The sequence below is a fragment of the Bombus vancouverensis genome, unplaced genomic scaffold (genome assembly GCF_051014615.1).
Source record: "Bombus vancouverensis nearcticus unplaced genomic scaffold, iyBomVanc1_principal scaffold0022, whole genome shotgun sequence".
Classification (NCBI taxonomy): Eukaryota; Metazoa; Arthropoda; class Insecta; order Hymenoptera; family Apidae; genus Bombus; species Bombus vancouverensis.
The window spans coordinates 601,628-624,108 of NW_027468913.1; the positions used below are offsets into that span (position 1 = coordinate 601,628).

Consider the following 22,481-nt stretch of genomic DNA (forward strand, 5'->3'; position numbering starts at 1 on the left):
TTCTGAATATGCTATGATTTGGTTTAAAATAATAAATAGTCCACTCTTGCATACTATTGCTCCAGCTTTACTTGTATTTTCGATATTGGTATAAATAGAAAGACAATTAATGTCGTTCGAGTCTATTTTCGGATCATTTATATTACGTTTAATCCATATAGTTATTATATGAGACATAGTATCGTAAAATTTGAAAGAATAAAACGTTCGTACAGGAAGTACATTTTATAAGAACTCCAACAAATCTGCGTGTGCACCTAAAATACAAACTGATAGTGATTGTTCATAAGTTTATATACATTATCTAATGTCAATCGAAGGTATCAATTCTTTCTCTCCATAAGAGTACTTTTTCATTTATGTGTGTTCAACCGTGAAGCATATGTCACCTACAACGAAAAAGAGTTTTCCTATACTTAATATTTCCTTTATATACCTATGAAAGTCTATTCTTCGCGTAGTATGAAATTATGAATAAATCTGGAATATTGTTCAATCTGAAAAGAAAAATAACTTATTGACATCATTCATTGATACGAGATTCAGAATGTTTGTTTTGTCTTGCAGAAAAAGAAGGCAGCCCTCCCTTTCTTTTAATGTGAAATAGAAAGCGAAAATTTGAAAACAGATTTTTTGGAAATTTACTTGCAAATATCGTTTTCAATATCGTGATTTTCTTCCCAATGGTACTGTACTTTCAAATTTTCCAGTATCCCTCTAAAAACAAAAAGTCGAACCTCGTTATCATTAACATAGGCATTACAAGGAAGAGAAGTATTAGAAAGCAGCTCCTTTTTATTATGGATTTCTTTATAATCGTGTAAATAAGAAATTCCGGAAATTTTTTCCTCAAGAATTTAATTCTTGTGTTTTGATTGATAATTATTACACTGCATACTAACATTTCGCATACTGTTCGCATCTAACAATTTCCTAATAATAACTACTTCAAAATTACATATGTTCTTGCACGAATTCAAAAGTACGTATGATACAATTACAATTGATTCTAAAATAATAATTATTTGAAGATATTAAGATACTAATTAAACGTTTCACTATATTTCAAAATCTGGAACAACAAATTTTTATTTATAAAAAATGAAACTGTCTTTATATATTCTTTGTCATGATGCTATTTCTTATTACCATGTCGACATTTTTTAAAATTCATTTTGTTATCTCTACGCAATATGAAAATTCATATACTGCTTAATATTTTTTACATATTATCCATCCACCGCATGATATCTCCTGAAAAATCAAAATATTAATGTTATATTATTACAATGCTTCTCAAATTTCAATTTTTGACAAATTTGAAATCCAATATATTTTGCACAATTATTATTTATCAAAAAATTCTAAGTTAGTAACTTTCTTTTCAAATGGCAAATAACATATACTTTGACTTACCTGTAACTTTTTGCTCCTAATCATCATTTCCTCTTATAGAACATCATTATTGTTCTTATAATTACTACCAGTGTCATAGATATTGTAGTGGCTACAACTGAATTAATAGAAAATGATAAATAACTGTGTATAACACTAACACATAACTGTGTATAACAATGACACATAACTTTTACTTACATATCAGTCGATAAGGGATTACTGTGATATCCTGTTGATGTTTCTTAAGGCACTTGATTAGGTGCGATACGGTATCATTCCTTATGGTATACTGTAGATAAGTATTTTAGAAAATAACAAGAATAAATCTAAATTATTCAGAAGTTCCAGTTTCGGCTTAGACATAAATACAGGACCATTTGCAAAGAAGAAAGGGTGCGTTTCTACAGCCTCGTTATAGTAACCATGAATACCAATCTCTGAATTACTGGTTACTAAACATAAATATCCTATAAAATTTAATATATTTCTTTAATTTTTAATACATACATGAGTTAGTAGTTCTAAATTATGAATCATCCTACCTGTGATATTACACTTTTCCTTATAATATCATCACTCAAGTGAACAACATTAAGATCATGTAAACCATGTCATCCTATCTTACTGTGAAGATACTTAGTTATGTTATCTAACATTATAAAAATATCATCAAATTCAAGTCCTTTTATTCACATCACATGGCCACGACGATCTGGTTCTTCGTTATATAATGTTCTAAAATTTGTCGTACATATAGGATGAACAAACCGTGATATCAAGGTATCAGTTCTTCCTTCCCAAGGGACAGTTTCATTAAAATTCTGATAGAATTAAAAATTAATTATTAATATTCTAACAATCATATATGTTAAATACATTATAGTCAACGATATATACCTGAGCGAATGTAGGGGTGATTCCTTGATAATTATAAATGTCATCAGCCCACATCGTTGTGCCACTTCTTTGTACTCCAGCCTCTGGATTAGCAGCCTAAACAAACATACAAAATTTTATAGAAGCTGCACAAAATATAGTATATATGCGCAATATTGAAGCGTTCAAGGGGATATAAAGGTAATGTACATCACATACACGTGTACTCTCATGCAACAAAATACAATTAGATTTAATAGTATAAGCTCTTTTATTCATCATAATAGATTGGAAATTTAAGTGTCTTACGAGGCTGAGTAAAAAGTTACCCGCTCTGTCGGTGTAGAATTTATTTTAAGCAATTGTCAAAAAAGAAATACATCATTTTTTGACATAATCACTCAATTTCTGTATACACTTTGTCCATTTGCTGAAGGACCTTCGTATTTTCTCATTAAACAATGTTTTGGGCTGAGCTGCGAACCACGAATGCATCGTCGTCTTCACCTTTTCATCAGCTTTCTCGGCATCCATCTCGCACAAACTTTTTAAAACCCAAATCTGTCGTGCACTATTGCATAAGCAGAGCCGTGGCTGATTTGCAAATGATTTGCCACATTATCCAGCGTCACTCGTCTATTCCATAGAGCATAAGTTCATGAGCACGTTCAATGTTGTCATCGTGGATGTGGACGGGCGTCCAGCTGTTTTTTCATAACACTTGTGCGATCTTCTATGAACTTTTGTGCCCATTCAAACACACTTCGTGACAAAACACTTTCTCCATAATGTGCATTAAATCTTTGATAAATATAGGCATCAAATATAACCTCCGACCACAAGAAACGAATCACAGCATCCTGCACTGTTTTCCTGCAAATCACCATTGCAAAGCGCTATTACTCGCGCAACGGTCACAAACGAATCGACGTAACACAATGAAACCTACGCAGCAGCACTGAACAGATATTGACGTCATACGAAGAGTGCAGATGGATCAATACGGTCGACAGAAGTTTTAACTATCTGGAGTGCGGATAAATTTTTACCGAGAGTCGTATAGGAATCTATAATTTGTAAGTACACCTTTGGCTGAATGGAAATTTCTCTTACATATAGTCAAAAATGCAGAAACAGTGTATTGAATTGGAAAGTGATAAAAAATAAGCGAAGTTTCGAGGTTGCATGTGATTGCATGAGTACACAGGACGTTTTTAGCGAATAAAAAATAATTTTGAAAGACACGAGACTTATCTTGTATTTTATGCACTCTCTGTGTCCGAATCTCCAGAATCTCTCTATCTTATGAAGTGTTTTAGATTAGCCGGAAAATTTTGTATGTACATACAAGAAGTATACGATCTAAGTGGAATATTCCATTATTCTCTTGATACAACAGAAACGAAATTTACAGAACTTCTCAGAAAGTTGGTTTATTATTACCAAATTAATAGAATTAATATACGTTTATCATCTTTACATACCTAAGTCGTGGAGGTTTATCGTGCGTAGAAAATTAGTGTCGTTTCAAAGTTACATTTCGTACATTTTAAGCCTATAATTTGTAACGTACAAAACAATGCAAATTTGTGCTGTTTCTGATCTCCACAATAAGAAAATCCAACTTTAGGTTTTTTACACAATGATATTTATGGAACAGTAATATCATATTATTGCATCGCTTGGAGAATGAAGTCAAGGTACGATGTGACCCTAGTGTAAACGCTGGGATAGCCAGCTGTGCCGCACTTATAAGCATAAGACACAATACCTATTAAATACGAGGTTAATTCATGTTGTATCAGCAGTGGTCCGCCGCGGTCAGCCTGAAAGGATCGTTAAATTTTTAATCAAAGATACTGAAATATATCGATCGAATTGTATTGAAATTATACTTATATACAGTAATAATCTTCTATTGATTTGTGTATTGAAATACTCCAATTTATAATGTACATGTTATATGTATTTTGAGCAAAACTAAGATTAGAAGGAAATTAGATTAAATACCATAATGAGGTGTGAGAAGTGGGCAAAACTATTGAATTGTGTTTATCTATTATTTCTAATGTTTAAGACGTCGATTTGATGTTAATTCGAATTGACGTGTCTTCAGATACCGTATAGTTTGTAGTAACTCTGTAACTTAATTACCGTACAAGAATCCTTTCCACCCTGAGCATGTTCGGCGCATATTATACCATCAGTGATATCAGGTGCATTAGGAAATTTGGAACAAGCTATTTTGCATTCGGCGTTCTTAATCACTGGAATTTGTACTACCATTAATGCATTACGTCGTGGTCGTCCTACGAAGAAAATAAGAAAGATATTTAAGACTGGAACTGTTTAATTTTATTATAAAATTGATATCACTTACTATATCTTAACGCTCCCCATCCAGCAACAAGGGGGTTATAGCCGACGAAGTTGCTCTTTCGTAGGGGCTCTTTCGTACAAATGGGATATACGTACCCTGAAAAATAAAAAAATAAATGAAAATGCAGGAAACGAATGACCAAAAGTATGAGAAAGAATTGTACACGCTTTATGACACAATATATGTGTACAGTAAGAAATTTCAGGATATGATACTTCAGTAATACTCAATAGCATATATATATATATATACATATATATATATTTGAGGACTTACTCGAAAATGGCACCTCCTCCGCCAATCTAAGAATGGCAATATTATGATTGCGTATGTTTTCTATTCCATCCATATGTGCACAATGTGCTGCGGTCAAAACATGCCTAGCCGATATCAGGGAACCTCCGCACTTCCATAGTGGTTTGTCTGGGTGTCGGGGATTACGAAAACCTAATGCAGCGATCCATGGCCAAGCGCCTAAAATGCAATAGTCATAGTTGTGAATATACATAATTTTTTCTCACGTAACGAGTAACAACGATTATTACCTATTCGATATTCGATCATACAGCAGACGATAAGTACATACGTACAAATACTCTGAAATAGAGATTTGATAAAGACAGAAATTAAATTTTTATTCCAGTGAAATACAAATTATTAAATAATTCTATATAATTTCTATTTGAACTATACTGAACTATAAAGTTCAAACGTGTAATTTCTGCCCTAACAGTTTTTGATCTCTATCCATATTATTACTCCTATATCAATTTTTTATTTCAAGCAAAAAGATACTCTTCCTAACATGAAGTAAAAGAAAGAAATAATTCAAGTTAATAAGTAAAGTTACTACCGATGAAATCATAGCATTATTATTTAGTCTAATTGAAATGTACATTGATGTGCTGTTTAATGCCTTTAAAGTTCATTCTTTGCAGTAAATGGCTTATTATTAATCGGAAAGAAAGACATAAAACGTACCAAGTTCAGCTGGTTTACCATCGACCAGCCTGGTATGAGAGACGTTGCTAAAACCACAGTATGGTGGTCGCAAAGCCTTATACTTGTACACAGTTTTTATTAAAATTTCTCTCTTCTCTTTGTTTGGATCGTTCGGACAGCAAACGATCGTAACATTGCCCTGGTATCTGCACACTGATCGTCTATAAAAATCGGTGGCTGTACGGTACTGTATCTGCCATATTTCTTGCAGAGGTTTACATTTTCTGTAGTCAAGGCACCTGCCTTCTTGATTGTCCGGTGTGGTACATTCTGGATCAAACAATTTTAAAACATTTATACAGTTCAAAGATGCGTAAGAAAGCGACACCGATTACTCAACTTTCGAAGTAAAAAGCCGATCAAGTCCACCGGATTGCCCTACAGACACGTATTAATCCGTAAGAGTTAGTCATCATGTTGATAATAATTATCTAAAGAAACTCACGTGAAAATATAAAATTTTAATTGTTATATTAATAATTTAATTATAATTTAATAATAATAATTTAATTTAAAATGAGTGAGGGCTAGGAGATCATTTGGATCGGTGGAGATAGGAGTTAGCGGGCGGGAATTGAGGACTGCTTCTATTTCTATGATAAGAATATTACGGTGTTAAGCTCATATGTTTCTGTTTCTCCACTCGCGCTGCGCCATAATATCCTTTGATATTTCCGATCCTCTGGTCGTACGAGGAATTGCCGATACATTTTCTCGATGTCGCCAGTGAGTACGTACTGATGAGCGCGGAATCTAATTAATATACAAAATAAATTGTGAATTGATTCGAGAATATAGGATTTCCCCATTTTCATGATTATCGTGATTTTTGTATAAATATATTTTTTAACATACTAATAATTAGGTACGTATAAATTAGTATTATCAATTATTTTGCATTTATAATTCCGCCTCTAGTATAAGTGTTAATTGAAAACTAACTTTATGTTTCAAAAAGTACTAGCAAAGTCGTTGAGTAACAAGCCACTGATGCTAACACAAATAGCATTGTCGTAATTAAATATTTCTAAATATTCATTTTTCATTTTGAACCTGTAGAAACAATTTATTATATATACTATTAGCTAAGTAATTGCATATTTAATTAAGTCGAAATATAAAACTTAGTTATTTTAATAATTTAGAAAATAAAAAACTGACAAACATTTCAATTTAATTTATGGTTGGAACAAAAGACAGTTATTTTTCATTAATTGAAATATTGCAATGCAGAGTACTTTCCAAAATACGCCGAGAGTATTCCTGATGGTGAAACGAGCGTTGCTTCATCGAACGCAGCTAAAGAAAACAACATCTATGTAGTTGGTGGTACGATGCCTGAAATAGAGGGCGATAAATTGTACAATACCTGTACTATTTGGGGTCCCGATGGAACTTTGATAGCAAAACACCGAAAGGTAAGTAATATATTCCTTTATGGCTTTGAATTTGAAAATATTGGGGTGAAGAAAGTGACTCTATCTAGGAATAATTTAGGAATATACATATGTACATACGTATACTATAACCAATTCTATAATTTACGGTTTATAAAATACGTTATGATACGGGAAACGCCCATTTTTGTTGTAATGTGTTTGTTGTTGTATAAATTTTTCACATACGAAAATACTTATTTTTTCTCCTTTTTAAACATTATTAAATGATAAGATTTTTTAATAAAAGAAAGTGATAAAAACGCTGTCAGTTATTAAATAAAAAATAATTAAAGTTTAGGAGTTGGTAACTTTGATATTAAATTACAAAAGTTGCAGTAATAGAATTAGCGACCACATTTTTATGTTATTAGGTACATCTATTCGACATCGACATTCCTAATAAGATTACTTTTCGAGAGAGTGATTCACTCAGTCCTGGTGACTCCCTAACGACGTTCGATGTGAAGGGCTGCAAAATAGGTATTGGCATTTGCTATGATATTAGATTCGAGGAAATGGCACGCATTTATCGGAACAAAGGTACAGTAACTTAATCGATCAATACTTAACTAGCAAAAAATTAAATATCTTTCTTAAATATATTCTATATAAAATTAATATAATCTGTAACTCTGTATAAAAAGAAGCTTAATTTAAAAAACCAGTATATTTGCTGAAAATGAAACAAATAAAAGAATTAAAAGCACAATAAGAGGACTGTCCTCGCATATTCAGAAATGATGGAATGTGAACCGTGCAACTACGAAGTTAATTGGTATTCGGTGGCTTCATATTTCCTGCTTCTCTGGGTTAGGTTGCCAAATGCTGATATATCCAGCGGCATTCAATATGACCACTGGACCATTGCACTGGTCATTACTTCAGCGTTCCAGAGCGAATGATAATCAATTATACGTTGCCTGCATATCACCGGCTCGTGTTCGTTAAGCAAGTTACGTCGCATGCGGACATACACAGTTGACCAATCCATGGGGAAAGATTCTTTACGATTTGGAAATATATTCAAGAGAATATGGCAGTCACCGATATCGGTAATTTACAGCTTAAAATTAAAAGCGAGAGATCCATGATGTAATTAATTTTTAGTCTCGTTAATTTATCGATTTAGCCATCTTCCTCTGTATTTGTTGAATTTATTAGTAAGCATTACTTATTACTTCGTATGTTTCTTTTTTCTATCAGATCTAAAAGTTGTTGAGGAAGTAAGGGCTCGGATACCTACATTTTCTCAGAGACGTACAGATTTGTACGACACTGTCTGTAAGAAGGAGTAACTCTACACTAAAACAGAAAATGTTTTTTTATAATATTTCTACTACGATATCCTTTTTTTGTGAATTATTACTAATTTCTTATCATTTGTACTAAATGAATGACTCGATTAAAAAAACTAAAACGTTATAAATAATAATCTGTATATCTTGTGTATCAACATGTAATTGGATATTATAATAATATAGGAATGCTATAATAATATAGGATAATAATATAGGAGAATAATAATATAGAAAAAAATACATGCTTTTAAACACCTTTAATATCGATCACATAAATTGTTATAATTCACAATGATTACGCATACATAAAAGACCCCTTGATAGTAAAATTTACGATCAAAAGGCAATTACGTATCGTTTAACAACATTTAATTTATAACACCTTTTAAACATTTAGACAGATTAACACATAACACTTCTTATATATAAACATCAATTCGAAGTTATCAGCTTGGATAAATTGGTCGATTAATACCTGTAGATTGTCTGTCTCGATGAAAGACTTAAAGAGAGCAAAAACATGATAATGCCGCTAATATAATATTCCTTCTTTCTTGTATCTGTCTGCCTCTCAGGTCGTTTTACTAATTACAATAAGTAATTTCGACTTCTTTGCGCTCTCTTTTAACGCATTCGAGACCGAAAGAAATTCATATCAGTCAGTAGGCAAGGGTATAATATACATATTTTATATATAACTTATGTTGTTACGCCGCCTAAAACATCTGCACGCCAGCCCGCGCGACCGGACAACAACCGACCTGCGTAACGTCACTTCGACCCTCAATAAACCTAAGGGCCCACCATAACTTTCACTTTCCTGTATTGTTTCGCCATGTGTCGTCAATCCGTTTGTCCTGAAGAATTTCTTAAGCCTAAAAGTATTTTCGACGCACATCTGGTTTTTTAGAGAGGTCCTTGGGTTTATTAGTCGCACTTAAAACACGGAGAAAGCGGGTATGCACCCATGAGGAAAATCCGAATAGCCCTGTAATAAAACAAGCTAGGTTTTCTCACGCACACAGTCATCTATCCACCACGATGGTAGGAGACTCCCTACTCATCCCTTCGAGCAGTAATGCAGGTCATGACCAATCGACACCTCGGTTCGTTACCCTCACTTTTCCTAACGAAATTGGGAACAACGAATCCGTGTTCTTTAGGCACAGGGGCACACCCACACCGAACTTTTCTTCCGTATTAAAAAAAGAGCGACAGTCAGTCTAAAAACTAACGCCTAACGCGGCAGTCTGCACATAGCGCGAGAGTCGCATACTTCCCGCAAATCTTTGTCGGTTCTCGGTGTGGTCGAACATACATCTTCTCTCCTAAATACATCATAGTGCTAAGTCCATTAATACACTAATTTCCAGTATAACAGCCCTGCTCTAGCGCACATATCTATCGCATCGTTGTGCGACAAGTTGTTAACTATTTATTTCGGCATCAGTGTAGTCTAAGTGTTGGACATATATAATTTATAACTCTGTGAATCACAGGGTTATACAAACTCAATCGCCCCTTATTATCTCAACGGAAATCAGGGGATCGATCAATTCGTGGTGTCGACTGCTACAGTCGTAACGGGGATTTACGACCCCCGTTGACGTCTCTCCTCGCGATTACGTCTCCCCGCAATTGGTCGAAATTACATATGTAGTAATGTATATATCATGTTAATTTCATATTTTCTTCAATATAGAATTATTATTATATATATATATAACTGTACATAATACATTATAGAATAACATAGTATATAATTTTATATTTTAAAAATATGAGGCATACTATTTAAGATTGTCATCGATTTAAAATCAAAGTATGAAAAGGATACCCTGGAGAGAGTAAAACACAGAATCATTCCAACTAAACATTCAGATCGTACCGACACCTAGGTATCGTCTTACAATTAAATCTCGGTCTCGAATGGATTAAAATGAAATACATACTTGCAGCTTCAACATCTTCAATATCGAGGAGATTCAAACTTTACAAATAAATGTAAATTGCGATGTAAAACAAAGCGATGTAAAAAGGGAAAAAGGAGGAAAGAAGGAACAGGGAAGCAAAGAGAAGAAACGAATTTTTCATTTTCTCGAAACTGGATCAAGTTTCAATGAGTTAAAAGAGAGCGCAAAGAAGTCGAAATTACTTATTGTAATTAGTAAAACGACCTGAGAGGCAGACAGATACAAGAAAGAAGGAATATTATATTAGCGGCATTTTTGTAGCCATTATATATGGTTTCGATCGCATAATTAATCAGTATCAACTTACCAGTCTTTAACGGAAGGACAAAAAGAAGAGCAGACGGCACACAGACCGCAATCATGATCATTTTCAAGTAGAATCTCAAACTGCCGTACATCTTCGAAAACTTCGTTAGTCGTAAGGGATCAAAGGATGATGTCCGCGCTGCGGAAAATAGATGAGAAGCGGCTATTTCAACAACCACCGTGTAGGTACTGCTCTAGCCAGAAGTATCTGCGACAGAAATCAGAATACACTCGTTTTCGCATGGTTGGATCAATTTCGCGTGGGACTAACCTGATTGAACCTAAGGCGGGATAATTGCTCAACTCACGACTTTAACCAGACCGCTTGATTCTCTGTAAATGCTTGAAATTGACGCTTGGATTCTTTCCAGATTAACTAGCTTTGCCCCTCCCTCCCTTTATCTATTTTCTTAGATCGACTTAGACTGCCACAACATATTATCTTTCTTCTTTTCTTTTCTTTTCTTTCCTTTTGATCTTTTAAAGCCCTAAATCGCTGGCTATTTTGTATACTATATATTTTGTACACTCAATTACTCTGTAAGTCATAAGTACATATGTTTTACAACGTTATTTGTCGTATTTCAGTAAACCCCAGAAAAGCCAGAAATATATTTTCAGCATGTTTTAACGCGCCCCTGGCAAAGATCTCAAAAACGAGTTGCGGCACAATTTAAAGCGACAAATAGCATCGCGTGTCTCGTTGTGGTAACACACGTTTCGCCAGCTTTTTAAAAGCGCTCTCCGTCTGCTTTTTCCTCTCTTCCCTGTCTCTTCGTTTTTCCTTAACAAGCGAAACCATTTTCGCGAGGACGAGAGTACGGAAATGACGTACTGGCAATTTTGTTTTGTGATAATACAAGCAGCTCGGTTTCAGTGAATTAAACTTGGCCCCAAGCTTCTACTTATCCCTACCTTCCTTTCCTTTATTTTCCCTTCTATATCGGTTTTGCGGTTTTCCACATTTCCATCACAATAAACCATGTTTTTTCTCGATTTTACATGTTAGCCAATGATTCACGGCAAAAGCGTCGACTGTAAAAATATTTGTAGTTGCAATAGCAACAAGTATGTTTTCTCAAATAGAAAATATTGGGAGCGTACACGCTGGCAAAACAATTCATGAATAGCTCGTCCTCTGCTTGTTATTTGTTTCGATACTGTTAGCAAACAAATTCATGAAACATACTGGTATAGCGTAAAATGAACATAAAAGTTTTGCGTACACTTGAGAGCTGAACTTTGGTTGTTATACGTATATTATATATATACGCACACAGTTATGTATATGTATATATATATATAGAAAATTCCTTAGAACTTTGAGCTTAATAACATATTAAAATCATTAACATTAAGGAGGTGAACTTTACTTATCAATTACCAAGGTTTCTTCCGCCAAATAATACATAAAAATTGAAAAAGATAATGTAACTAGTTTTAACTTTTTTTTGTGTTATAATTTGAATCACTCGATTTATCCGACTGAGGATGGTCGATCGCAATCTCAATTTATACGTATTCTCATCGCATGAAATAGATCACATGAGGGATTTTCAAAAGTCGATGGAATATTAATGGCGATTAATTATTTACAGGTGTATTCTGTGCGGCTAAAGCAGTCACCTAATGAATTATTGAGTACCAGGAATGTTAGCGGTAAACAGGATTGCGGCTATGAATGATTCTCTAATGTGTATATTAGAGATGAATTTGATAATTTATTCTCATAATATGCAATCCGCTTTTAAGTGTAAATCATAATTAACAATTTCTGTTTGATCAAATATGAAGAGTGGATAAATCGATACGCTTAAATCAATATTAGAATTTCTTAACATTTTTATCAAATATTTTAGCACTGTAGAAGCATCGTAGTAGAGAAATATTAGGTTGTTCCAAAAGTTTCTTTCGTTTTATAAGAAAGTAATAGATGTACAACATTTTTCGTTTTATATTATTTTATTGAATTACGTGTGATCCACCTTTTTCCAATTTAATATAAAATAATATAGAATAACATAAAACAAAATATGTTGTGCATCTGTCATTTCTTTATAAAACGAAAGAAACTTGGGACAACCTAATAGAAATTTACTTTTATTATCCATTATAAAAATGGATTGTTAATCCTCTAGGAGATACGAATAATATAATTGCAATTAATAAGGAATAAGTTAGCATAACTTAAACCAGCTTTTGCAGAAGGCTATTAGCTAAAGATGTTTATTAAACAATGACAACATGAATTTTCTTAAGTACCCCATTTGGTACTTAATCTACTTCGTAAGTACTGTGTGTCCTAGCCTTCAAAGGATGCAATTTTAACCAGAATGTTTCACATTACTTACCCGTATTATTTCCTTGTAATATAATTTATATTTACATTATCTACGTTACGTTACATTCTACGCGTTAATGTAATGTGATTTTTATTTCTAATCGAAGTTATTCAAAATTTGTAGTATCTCAATAAAACATTAACAGCCTGCAAAAACTTCACGGAAGCATTAGTATCTTCGAAACTATTGAATTCAAATGGCTAATATTCCTTAACAATATGCATTCGACGACGTTTATCGAGAGAAGTATGTGGCGTAATAGTTAAACTTTCAATTCATATACATATATCGTTTATGAAAAAGTAGTCATTCTGCTTTTGTGATCTGTGACACACTATAAATTCTCATAAGCTAACTAACGCCTAATCTTCTGTAACGTATTAATATAATATAGGTATGTATATCTCGACTTTGAGCAACCAATTGGTGCTAAATAAGCTTTAGTACATACTTCTTACACGTAACAAAAGACCAGTTAACATCTCTGCTCTTAAAAGAAAAACGAAAGAAGCTCTGAAAAGCTGCAGAGTTCAGGTCGAATAACACCAGCTCAGATAAATGACCCTCTAACTTACCTTTGTCCTCATCGACGTCAGTGATTTTAAAGCTAGTTATAAAGTGCACTTCTCAGCCAGCGTCCACGGCAGTCAATATTATTTAACGGGCCTTAACGCGATGTAAAAAGGGAAAAAGGAGGAAAGAAGGAACAGGGAAGCAAAGAGAAGAAACGAATTTTTCATTTTCTCGAAACTGGATCAAGTTTCAGGCTGCTCGCCAAAGAGTCTGTAGCTAACGAGACAAGATTAGACAAACCACGCTTTAAAATTCCCACAGAACTATAATAATCCTCGAAATCAATACGATTCGTCGATCCATCGCCTGATTAAAAAATGAGATAGGATGAAGCTCACTAGTCGGCCTTTGAACTTTCAATAGCGCTTACGGCTCGTATACTCTAGTTTGAATGCTACAATGTAAGCCAAGTCAGCTGTAACTAGCGTTCGCGTGATTGTCGCTATCTATTATTTACGCGTTACACGTTCACCAGACAAACGCGTCTACCGGTTGACATTGTTTTCTGTCCTGAGTTTCAAAGCAATTATGTTGCTTCGTGTAATCAAATCTCGCCAAACTAACGATAAGTTCTTGTTTGATCTTACACAATTATTAAAACTATACAAGTTAAACCAATCTAGCCTAAACAAGTAATGTCGTTATATATTCTTTTTTAAATCTATATATTGTTTAATAAATCGTGGTTAGGATATAGTAGCTGACAAAAATATTCGGACAAATATATTTGTAGAAACATTTTAGGAGTGTATTATGCATAGTGGCACTATTTAATACTGTACTGTGACTATCATGGTCGTGTTGGTATTATTCGAAACTAATCTGAAAATCTGTATGGAATTTGTAAGATATTTAGTACGAGTACTGTGCATTACTGATATGTACACAACCGAGACGAGATAACGAAGGTACTGCTCTCCATTGTTCATCGCTACGCGTTGCTAATAGCAACGTATAATGCATATATATCTCGCAAAGACCATAAAAGTACCCAATGGAACCACGTTTAATATTTGATAATAATGTCCCATTACAGTTTCGTCATTTTCAATTAATTAAACACGACCCTCTCTTTAAAAATTAGAAGATAAAATACGTAATACAAATCTACTCGAAATCTTTTAAACCTTACGGACGACCTTACGGACCTTACTTATGGTCTTTAAAAGCAGCAGGGATTAGCAGAATATTAACTGCGAATTTTTCTTGGACCGCAGCATGCAATATGAAATATGGTTATTAAAATGTACACTGAAAATTTCATATCCATAAGATACTCGTGCTTGTAGGACCTTGAAAATGAATTCTTAACCCAAATAGTCGACCGAGATACTCGAGAAATTTTGTGAAGCTGACGTCAATACCAATATGTACCGTCGTTGTGCTATTATTTCGTGATAAGCCGTATTGATTGCACTTCCATTTCACGGAATTAATTTTTCCACACAAAAAGTGATAACGATAATCGAAAAAAGAAAAATATGCTACCACTTTTCGTATCAGCATACACAAGCGCACTCGATTTTACACGAGTATACAATTTGCAAATTCGACGGAACGATCGGATTTAATTATTTTTTCGATATTTCAGGCATCAAGTTTTATTTACACATCGAACGTTGAAATACGGCGAAATACAAAATGTACAAACCACTCTGGACATTAATTAACTTTAAACGTTATTGATTAATTAAAGAAACCAACCATTGTGTTGATTTTTACATTTTGAAAAATTGTTATCCACTTTTGCTTTGTTTAAAAATTGAAAAAAAAATACTTTTATTGTAAGTCACGAGTATCTCTTTTATTTATTTAAACTTTAGATCAAATATTACAATTTATAAATATATCATTTATTTAGATATACTTGTAATATCTGTTTTATAAGTTTGTACAACCATTTATCTATTTATCTATTTTATTTGCACATAATCTTTATAGACTGATTTTGTAAAGAATAAAAAATTGTGATTCTATTTAAAAACGATCGTGTCAGACTCAAGTGATAAGCGATATATATTTCAGCGATATATATATATATTCAGATTTCACCATCACATAAACGGTGCTATTGGAAACGTTTCACAATAGACGTCTTATAAGCGCCTGCGATGTCCGTCATATGTAAAGCTATACCACTGAATCACGGCCGCCATTTAGTGATTAAGGTCGATCACTTAGAGTTGTTAATCCGACATAATGGCGAGCAATACATCGAAGACATTATTGGAAACACAGTTACAGTTTAATTTCATTGAGCTTATTTGCAAATAAATGTGTACAATATATTTTAGAGGTTTTAAATATTATTGCTGACTAAACTTCGCGTCTGCGCATCATCTTTCTTTAACTTTTTTTGCATTTTCTTATCGACGCATGAAGACGAAATGCGTAAATTTTATTATTTATTTAAACATTACTATATTGTGCTCAAAGTAGCGGAATATCGTTCTATTATCAATATATGAAGAACTAAAAGAATTAAAAAAGAATTAAAAAAATATGTAGTTCAATCAATACTTCGTGTATTTTTCTATCTCCACAAGACAATATCCGGACCAGTTACGCTTACAGTATCAACAAAGATTTGTCCAGCCATACGGAATAAGTCGTACTCAGTAGTTTAAAAGTATTAACCGCAGGAACTCCAGAAACACTTTTGAAGTAACTTTCGAACCAATAAATCCCCGAACTAAGAACTGTCATATTTCGTCTCTATTTATCGAATATTGTGAGAAAATGCAAAAAAAAGAAGTTAAATAGAAAAAGTACTTGGAAACTTAAAAGAAAAAATCTCGAAAAATCTCTTAATACTTTTTACTGTCATCTTGAGACGCACCATATGTTAAGCTTCTTCGTAGTTACAACTTTTACCGCAGATGTAACGAACTGACAAATGCTTCGAATGGCGCGCGCGCGTCAACGCCTGCACTTAAATTTTAAATAAATGTTTTTAAATAAATGTTTAAAATAATACATTAAATGTATTAACTTTCTTGCGCAATTTCATTTAATTTCTTACGATATGGAGGGTTTAATTATGTTTAAGATATCTATTTGAATCTTTTAAATTCGAAGTTTTTTAAAAAATTACCTTAAACTTTATAAAATTAAATCGTTTTTCCACTTTGTTGTATCATAAAACAGTTACTTAAATTCAAACCTTACCGTCGTCTTAAAATATTCTATATTTTCCTTGTCTTAAAAAATCTCCCTACAGAAAGAATAAAGAAGAATAAATTCCCATACGTTAAATTTCGCGTGATTGATGGAATACATAACGATAACGAGAACTAACTAGCGACAACAAGCAACCATTAGCAAGGACAACTGGCGACTATAACTGTCGTCTCTATGATGTATGGCGACTAAGGAGAACAGCCAGCAACTACGGATTACATGTAACAACCAACTGCCCCACTTCTAAAAGGCAACTAACTTGCAAACCCTTTGATGGTTTCTGTAGCGTGATATACCCCTTGAACGTGGTTCAAGAATGTGGTCGTCGCTGGACGGCGGTTTGACAGCAGAGCGATCTCGCCAATTCAAAGCTTGACATTACAAACTACCGAGAATCATTAGGCTCGTTATCGAGCATCTAGCTTTCAGAAGGTGCTTTATCATATAATATGACTTCACGATATTTTTATAGCAAGAAGAATGGCCAACCTCTAACAAAACAAATTTTTACTAAGTGCTGCATGTGAGCTGCAGGCCGGCCTACTAGGGAAATTTGACGAATGAATAAACTAAAATATATACGAATATATTCGTTATATCATAAAATGCCCGCATTATGTTCTCTAACACCATAGAGGAAACTAAATTTATATATTAAAAAATTGGAATACCTGTTATAAGAGAGTTAATTAAATTCTAACCTATCGATGACTCCATAAAAACCTTTATTTCCTAAAAATGTATATCTTCCAAATTCTCCTTAGAAAGTATCATAGAGAAAATATGAAACCTGAAAAGTACATCACGCTGATGCCTCGATCAACCCTCGTGCTTCGCAGTCCATGTGTCCGAGCGATGAATTCCCTCCAAACAAGGAAAAACCAAAGGAAGGTCTTCTTCGAAGGACGTGAGAGGGTAAGGGAAGCAACGGGAACGATGATCACGCGATATACTGGCGGCGTACGTATAGAACGGCTGTTGCGAGAGAGTTCGCAAGAAACAAGAAGAAAAAAGGAATCGTAGGCCGACGCGACTATACGCTGTCGACGGACAAACAGCGACTGAGCCTAACTGAAACGAACTCTGTCGCAGTATGAGCACGGGCTACGTTTGCGGGTCGATCGAACACGTTCTGCGTCTCTCCTCGGCACCGGCGTCAAAACCACCCCCGACGAGCGCAACGCACTGGTGCACCTGCAATATTAACCACTGGTCTTTCCTTTTTCGCGCGATATTATATCAGCACCTATGATACCATTTCAAAGACCGCAATCAAAACATTAAATACCGCATTAAAGCCATACAATAATTCGCAATATTCATTCGTAAACGTTATTGTATATGTGCTTAATTAATCGTTATTATGTTTCGAATGATTTACTACCTCGTATTCCATAAGCAGATATATGGTTCATTTTCACCTCAAGTACGATATAATTTGTAACAAATATTTATAATTCACAATGTAAAATATTTATAATTCATTGGAAATATTTTTCTATCACGGTATAGTGGTCAAATTTCACATAAATCACAAACATATGGTAGTCAGAAGCTATACTCACGACATGACAAATCATGAAGATGTCATGAAAAATGGAGTCCGTCCATATATATTCAAACGCAACGAACAAGTTCGAACTTTTCGAGAATAAACGATTTGTTCGATAACATCTGGCGCGAGCTTCTCTTCTTTTAACGATAACAATTGACAACTAAAGCTCGAGAGGCTCGTAAGGATGAACAGCGACGAGTATCTAGAAGCTATGTACTCACCTGGGCAAGGAGACTCCAACACCAAGGACGTTGGAAGTTTCGAGAAGCGAAGATGGAAACTGAAATAGCACGTCAGGTCAACTCCGGCGAAAACTGCTAAAGAAAGAAAAATCCAACTAATTTGTTTCCAACGATAAAATGAAATTAATTTGTTTCACAAATTATTAACTGGATATTATTCAAAAATTATTCAAAATTCGCTTGATTGATTCACGACCCGGGACATTTGGGTCATACCATTTTGGTAATGGACGAAAATGGCAGAAGGAAGAACGACCGTTTTTTTCATATTTCTCTTTCCCCGGGAAACGATGGAATGCCCGAGCACCTTGTTTCATTTCTTCTCGACATCAATTTCAATCTTTTTAAACGAAATATAATCTGAACGATGAAAAGTTCATTCAAATAATGCTCCGCGCCAGACACTCACGAAAATTAAGAAGAAACACGGAAAATTCGCGAATAAAACGGATTTCTTTGTCCCAGTGAGATAATAAACCTCGTTCACGTATTGGTTTTTAAAATCAATATATCCACCAATGTGCACTCGTTTAACAAGGGTGATGGAACGTGCCAAAAATCTCTCAAGAGGGTCTTGGCAACGGAAGAGTCGAAAACGTCACAATTATGAATGAAAAATTCGAATAGTTGCTGATTTTACAGTCGAAACCGATAAAGAACTCCAGATATTCCCCCAATTAATTTACAATAAATTCGCGAAAATGATCGATTGCTGACGTCATTGTATTCTAGAAAGATTGTAAAACGATAAGAATTTATTGAAAAAACTTATATTCGATGATAACACTTCTAATAAGAGTACTAAAAGGAGCGATTCTGTACTCACCTTCCTGCCTCGAAGTACCGAACGCAATTAACCGTCCGCCCAGGATGGAACCGTTCGGAACTTTTGTAAGTCACTGCACGGCCGCTGCTTATGGTGGAAATGTAATAGATATAAGTACAGAGCGCGTGAGCGAACTAAAAACGCGATAGAGAAGTAGAGAGAGGATGTTCCGTCCTTGTCTAATGACGCGCACTTGTACAGGAAATATGTAACAGGGGTATACGAGCAGCGTCAGTGTCCACTAGTGTGCATGCCTCATTAAACAAGGACAGGAAGTATCTATACATGGTGTTCTCTTTCTATTTCCATGTTGCATCCATCTTACTATACAGTACACACACTCAGCTATTCTATCATTATATTTGTGCGTTGCTTATGTGTGAACCAAACATTTCCATGGCAACAAATCGTTTGTCTCTTGTTTGATGCTCGGTTTTCAACGGAGTTGAAAGAATTTTTTAAGAGAAACGTAATGGACGGGTTGTTTTTAAAGTAATAAACGGAAATTCTCGTATCCATTGAGAAACGATAGGCGATTTGAAAGTGTCACTATGAACGGTGATTTATCGATGCAAGGTAGTATGAATAAGATATTTTATAATCTGCGAAAAAAGGTAAGGAATATTCTAGATTTTAGATTTTAGATTTTAGAATTTCCACGTCACAGACGAGTGTGTTTTGTTATTTGATTTGTAATATTGCTGCAGTTCTCTTAATAGCTGTTCGTTTCATGCGATACTCGCACATAGTATCTATGACTTTTGCTTCTAACAATTTTTATAATTAGGCTGTATCAAATATTTTTAACGTTCGTGTTTCATGAAAAATCATGTGTAACTCGTTGAATTCGCAAATGTAACAAAAAATTACATGAAAAAACTTATATTATTGTAATGAAAAAATAATTATATTAGGAGGAGAGTCGTATTTCGGAACGTCATCGGAACATATTATACCTTGTATGTTATTATTTGGAACACAATGGGTGAGTATATTATAATTAAAATATATTCCTAGTTCCAATTCTCTTGAATAGTGTCAGTGACCAATCGAAATAGAAATCAGTGGACATCGTGGAAAGAGAAGGCGAAACCAAATTTGAAAATTCGACATCGGTAATTCAGTAGTTAAGAATAACTCAATCGATAATGTAGATTAACTAGTTATAAACAAATATATGAAATATAAATTCAAATTATTCTTATCCATCTAAAAATTGGAAATTAAAGAGCAGAAGACAAGAAATTATCTTCGAGGATTTATATAGTAAATACATTCTTTTGCCTGTATTACCTAGAGATAAAACAGTTGTTTGATGGTTATCTTATAGTGTTCAGTCATTGCGAAAAATATTTTTAATCGATTAAAAACTATAATTAATTAAAAACTACATTTCTTTAGGTATATAGACATTAGCGATGTATTATTCCGGGAAGCTCGTCTATCTCCCGAACATCGGGTCTGCGACAACATCGATTTGGAAATTATCGTTGCAGAGTATGAAAATTATTACAAGATGAAATTTCAAAAATATCCCATATTGTGTAAGAAAATAACTGGAAGGGAAATGACGAGGGAAGTGACAAATGCAAGCAAAACGTAAGAATTTAAATTATTTAACGATATTAAACGGTATTCAACGTATCGTATTCAACGTATCGTATTCAACGTATCGTATTCAACGTATCGTATTCAACGTATCGTATTCAACGTATCGTATTCAACGTATCGTATTCAACGTATCGTATTCAACGTATCGTATTCAACGTATCGTATTCAACGTATCGTATTCAACGTATCGTATTCAACGTATCGTATTCAACGTATCGTATTCAACGTATCGTATTACAATATGATCCAGTGTTTGTAGAAGTATTGAGACAAAAGCCAAATCTATTAGTAAACAAGCGAGAAGTGAGCCTGTGAAAGAGACGAATCTACAGCAGAAGATAACTGATGACAATACGAATCATATTAATCTCGGAATGACAGTGACGTCGATATTTCCCAATGAGAGTGATGGACGTTCATCAGAAGAGCTATTTAACGTCCCAATGGAACAATCCATGCAATCGAAGATATTGAAATGCATTGAAAAGCTTTATTCAGATAATCCGGAATTACGAAAGATTGCTGAGGACATCTCATGCGTAAGTTATTTTCGATTAATATACGTATCGCAAAGCTTTTAAACGATAAAATTCCCGTCGATAAACCGTTCAACGTATATCGACGATGACGTGATTTCAGTAACGCTTCAAATACCAAATTACGTAACACTTACTTAATATAGAGAAGACGCCATTTTATCTTTGTATCGTCACAGGAGATCATAGTAAACAAATTAAATGTACATTGGGATGACGTTATAGGCCTAGAAGAATGTAAAACCGCTGTTAAGGAGGCCGTTGTGTATGCCCTTAAGTATCCTATCTTTTTTGATGGCCCGTTTTCCCCCTGGAAAGGTATTTTGCTGTACGGCCCACCTGGTACAGGAAAGATACTCGCATTCTTTTCATTTCTGTACGTGTTTACAAGAAATATACAAAACAGGGAAAACGATGTTAGTGAAGGCAGTCGCGACAGAATGCCATTGCACCTTTTTTAACATAACTGCCAGCTCATTGGTCAGCAAATGGAGAGGCGATTCCGAGAAGTATATACGTGTAAGTTGCTTTGTCTCTGTAAGTTTCTTTGTTCCTTTGTCTATGAAGGAGAGATTCTAGGTATAAAAAGATTTGATTTTATTTTTCGTCATTTATATATAAATAGAATAGTTGTTTGGAAAACGAAATGATATCATATTCGTGATGAGGCAATGAATTTAAGGAATTTCGAATATAATATTTAATGAATAATACATTTGTTAAACTGAACAGGTTTTATTTGAACTTGCCTATAGTCATTCGCTTACAATTATTTTTATCGACGAGATTGACTGGATCGCCACAAATAAAGGAGACTGTATATTGTCTGAACCTGCAAAGAGATTCAGATCAGAACTTCTTTCTAGATTGGATGGATTAGTGTCTAATGAGAATTCTAATGTAGTTCTTCTGGCTACAACTAATTCCCCTTGGTACGTATATCA

At 34.0% G+C, this 22,481-nt stretch overlaps 2 protein-coding genes and 1 long non-coding RNA gene across 6 annotated transcripts; 2 read left to right on the top strand and 1 right to left on the bottom strand.

Moving 5' to 3' along the window:
• Nucleotides 1-777: 777 nt before the first annotated feature.
• Nucleotides 778-3,177, bottom strand: LOC143304125 (uncharacterized). Of its 3 annotated transcripts, XR_013060817.1 has the most exons (6): nucleotides 2,604-3,177; nucleotides 2,296-2,391; nucleotides 1,941-2,219; nucleotides 1,597-1,865; nucleotides 1,417-1,513; nucleotides 778-1,254 (listed from the first exon to the last, which is right to left on the bottom strand). It is a non-coding gene; the product is annotated as an uncharacterized LOC143304125 (long non-coding RNA). The 3 variants fall into 3 exon arrangements; XR_013060815.1 differs by having other exon boundaries at nucleotides 1,417-1,865; XR_013060816.1 differs by having other exon boundaries at nucleotides 1,417-1,865; nucleotides 2,584-3,177.
• Nucleotides 3,178-3,270: 93 nt separating this feature from the next.
• On the top strand, nucleotides 3,271-15,875 carry LOC143304102 (omega-amidase NIT2-A-like). Of its 2 annotated transcripts, none has more exons than XM_076626454.1 (5): nucleotides 3,271-3,350; nucleotides 6,890-7,074; nucleotides 7,467-7,635; nucleotides 7,910-8,147; nucleotides 12,271-15,875. In XM_076626454.1, exons 2-4 carry the CDS (start codon nucleotides 6,991-6,993, stop codon nucleotides 8,041-8,043), a joined length of 387 nt encoding a protein of 128 aa, XP_076482569.1. In that variant the 5' UTR covers nucleotides 3,271-3,350; nucleotides 6,890-6,990; the 3' UTR covers nucleotides 8,044-8,147; nucleotides 12,271-15,875. The 2 variants fall into 2 exon arrangements, with proteins under 2 accessions (XP_076482569.1, XP_076482568.1); XM_076626453.1 differs by lacking the exon at nucleotides 12,271-15,875 and adding an exon at nucleotides 8,299-8,654.
• Nucleotides 15,876-20,312: 4,437 nt separating this feature from the next.
• LOC143304103 (uncharacterized) lies at nucleotides 20,313-22,347 on the top strand. The gene is made up of 5 exons (XM_076626455.1): nucleotides 20,313-20,375; nucleotides 20,792-20,989; nucleotides 21,252-21,540; nucleotides 21,717-22,056; nucleotides 22,270-22,347. The coding sequence occupies exons 2-4, from the start codon at nucleotides 20,907-20,909 to the stop codon at nucleotides 21,996-21,998; spliced, it is 654 nt and encodes a 217-aa protein (XP_076482570.1). The 5' UTR covers nucleotides 20,313-20,375; nucleotides 20,792-20,906; the 3' UTR covers nucleotides 21,999-22,056; nucleotides 22,270-22,347.
• Nucleotides 22,348-22,481: the final 134 nt, after the last annotated feature.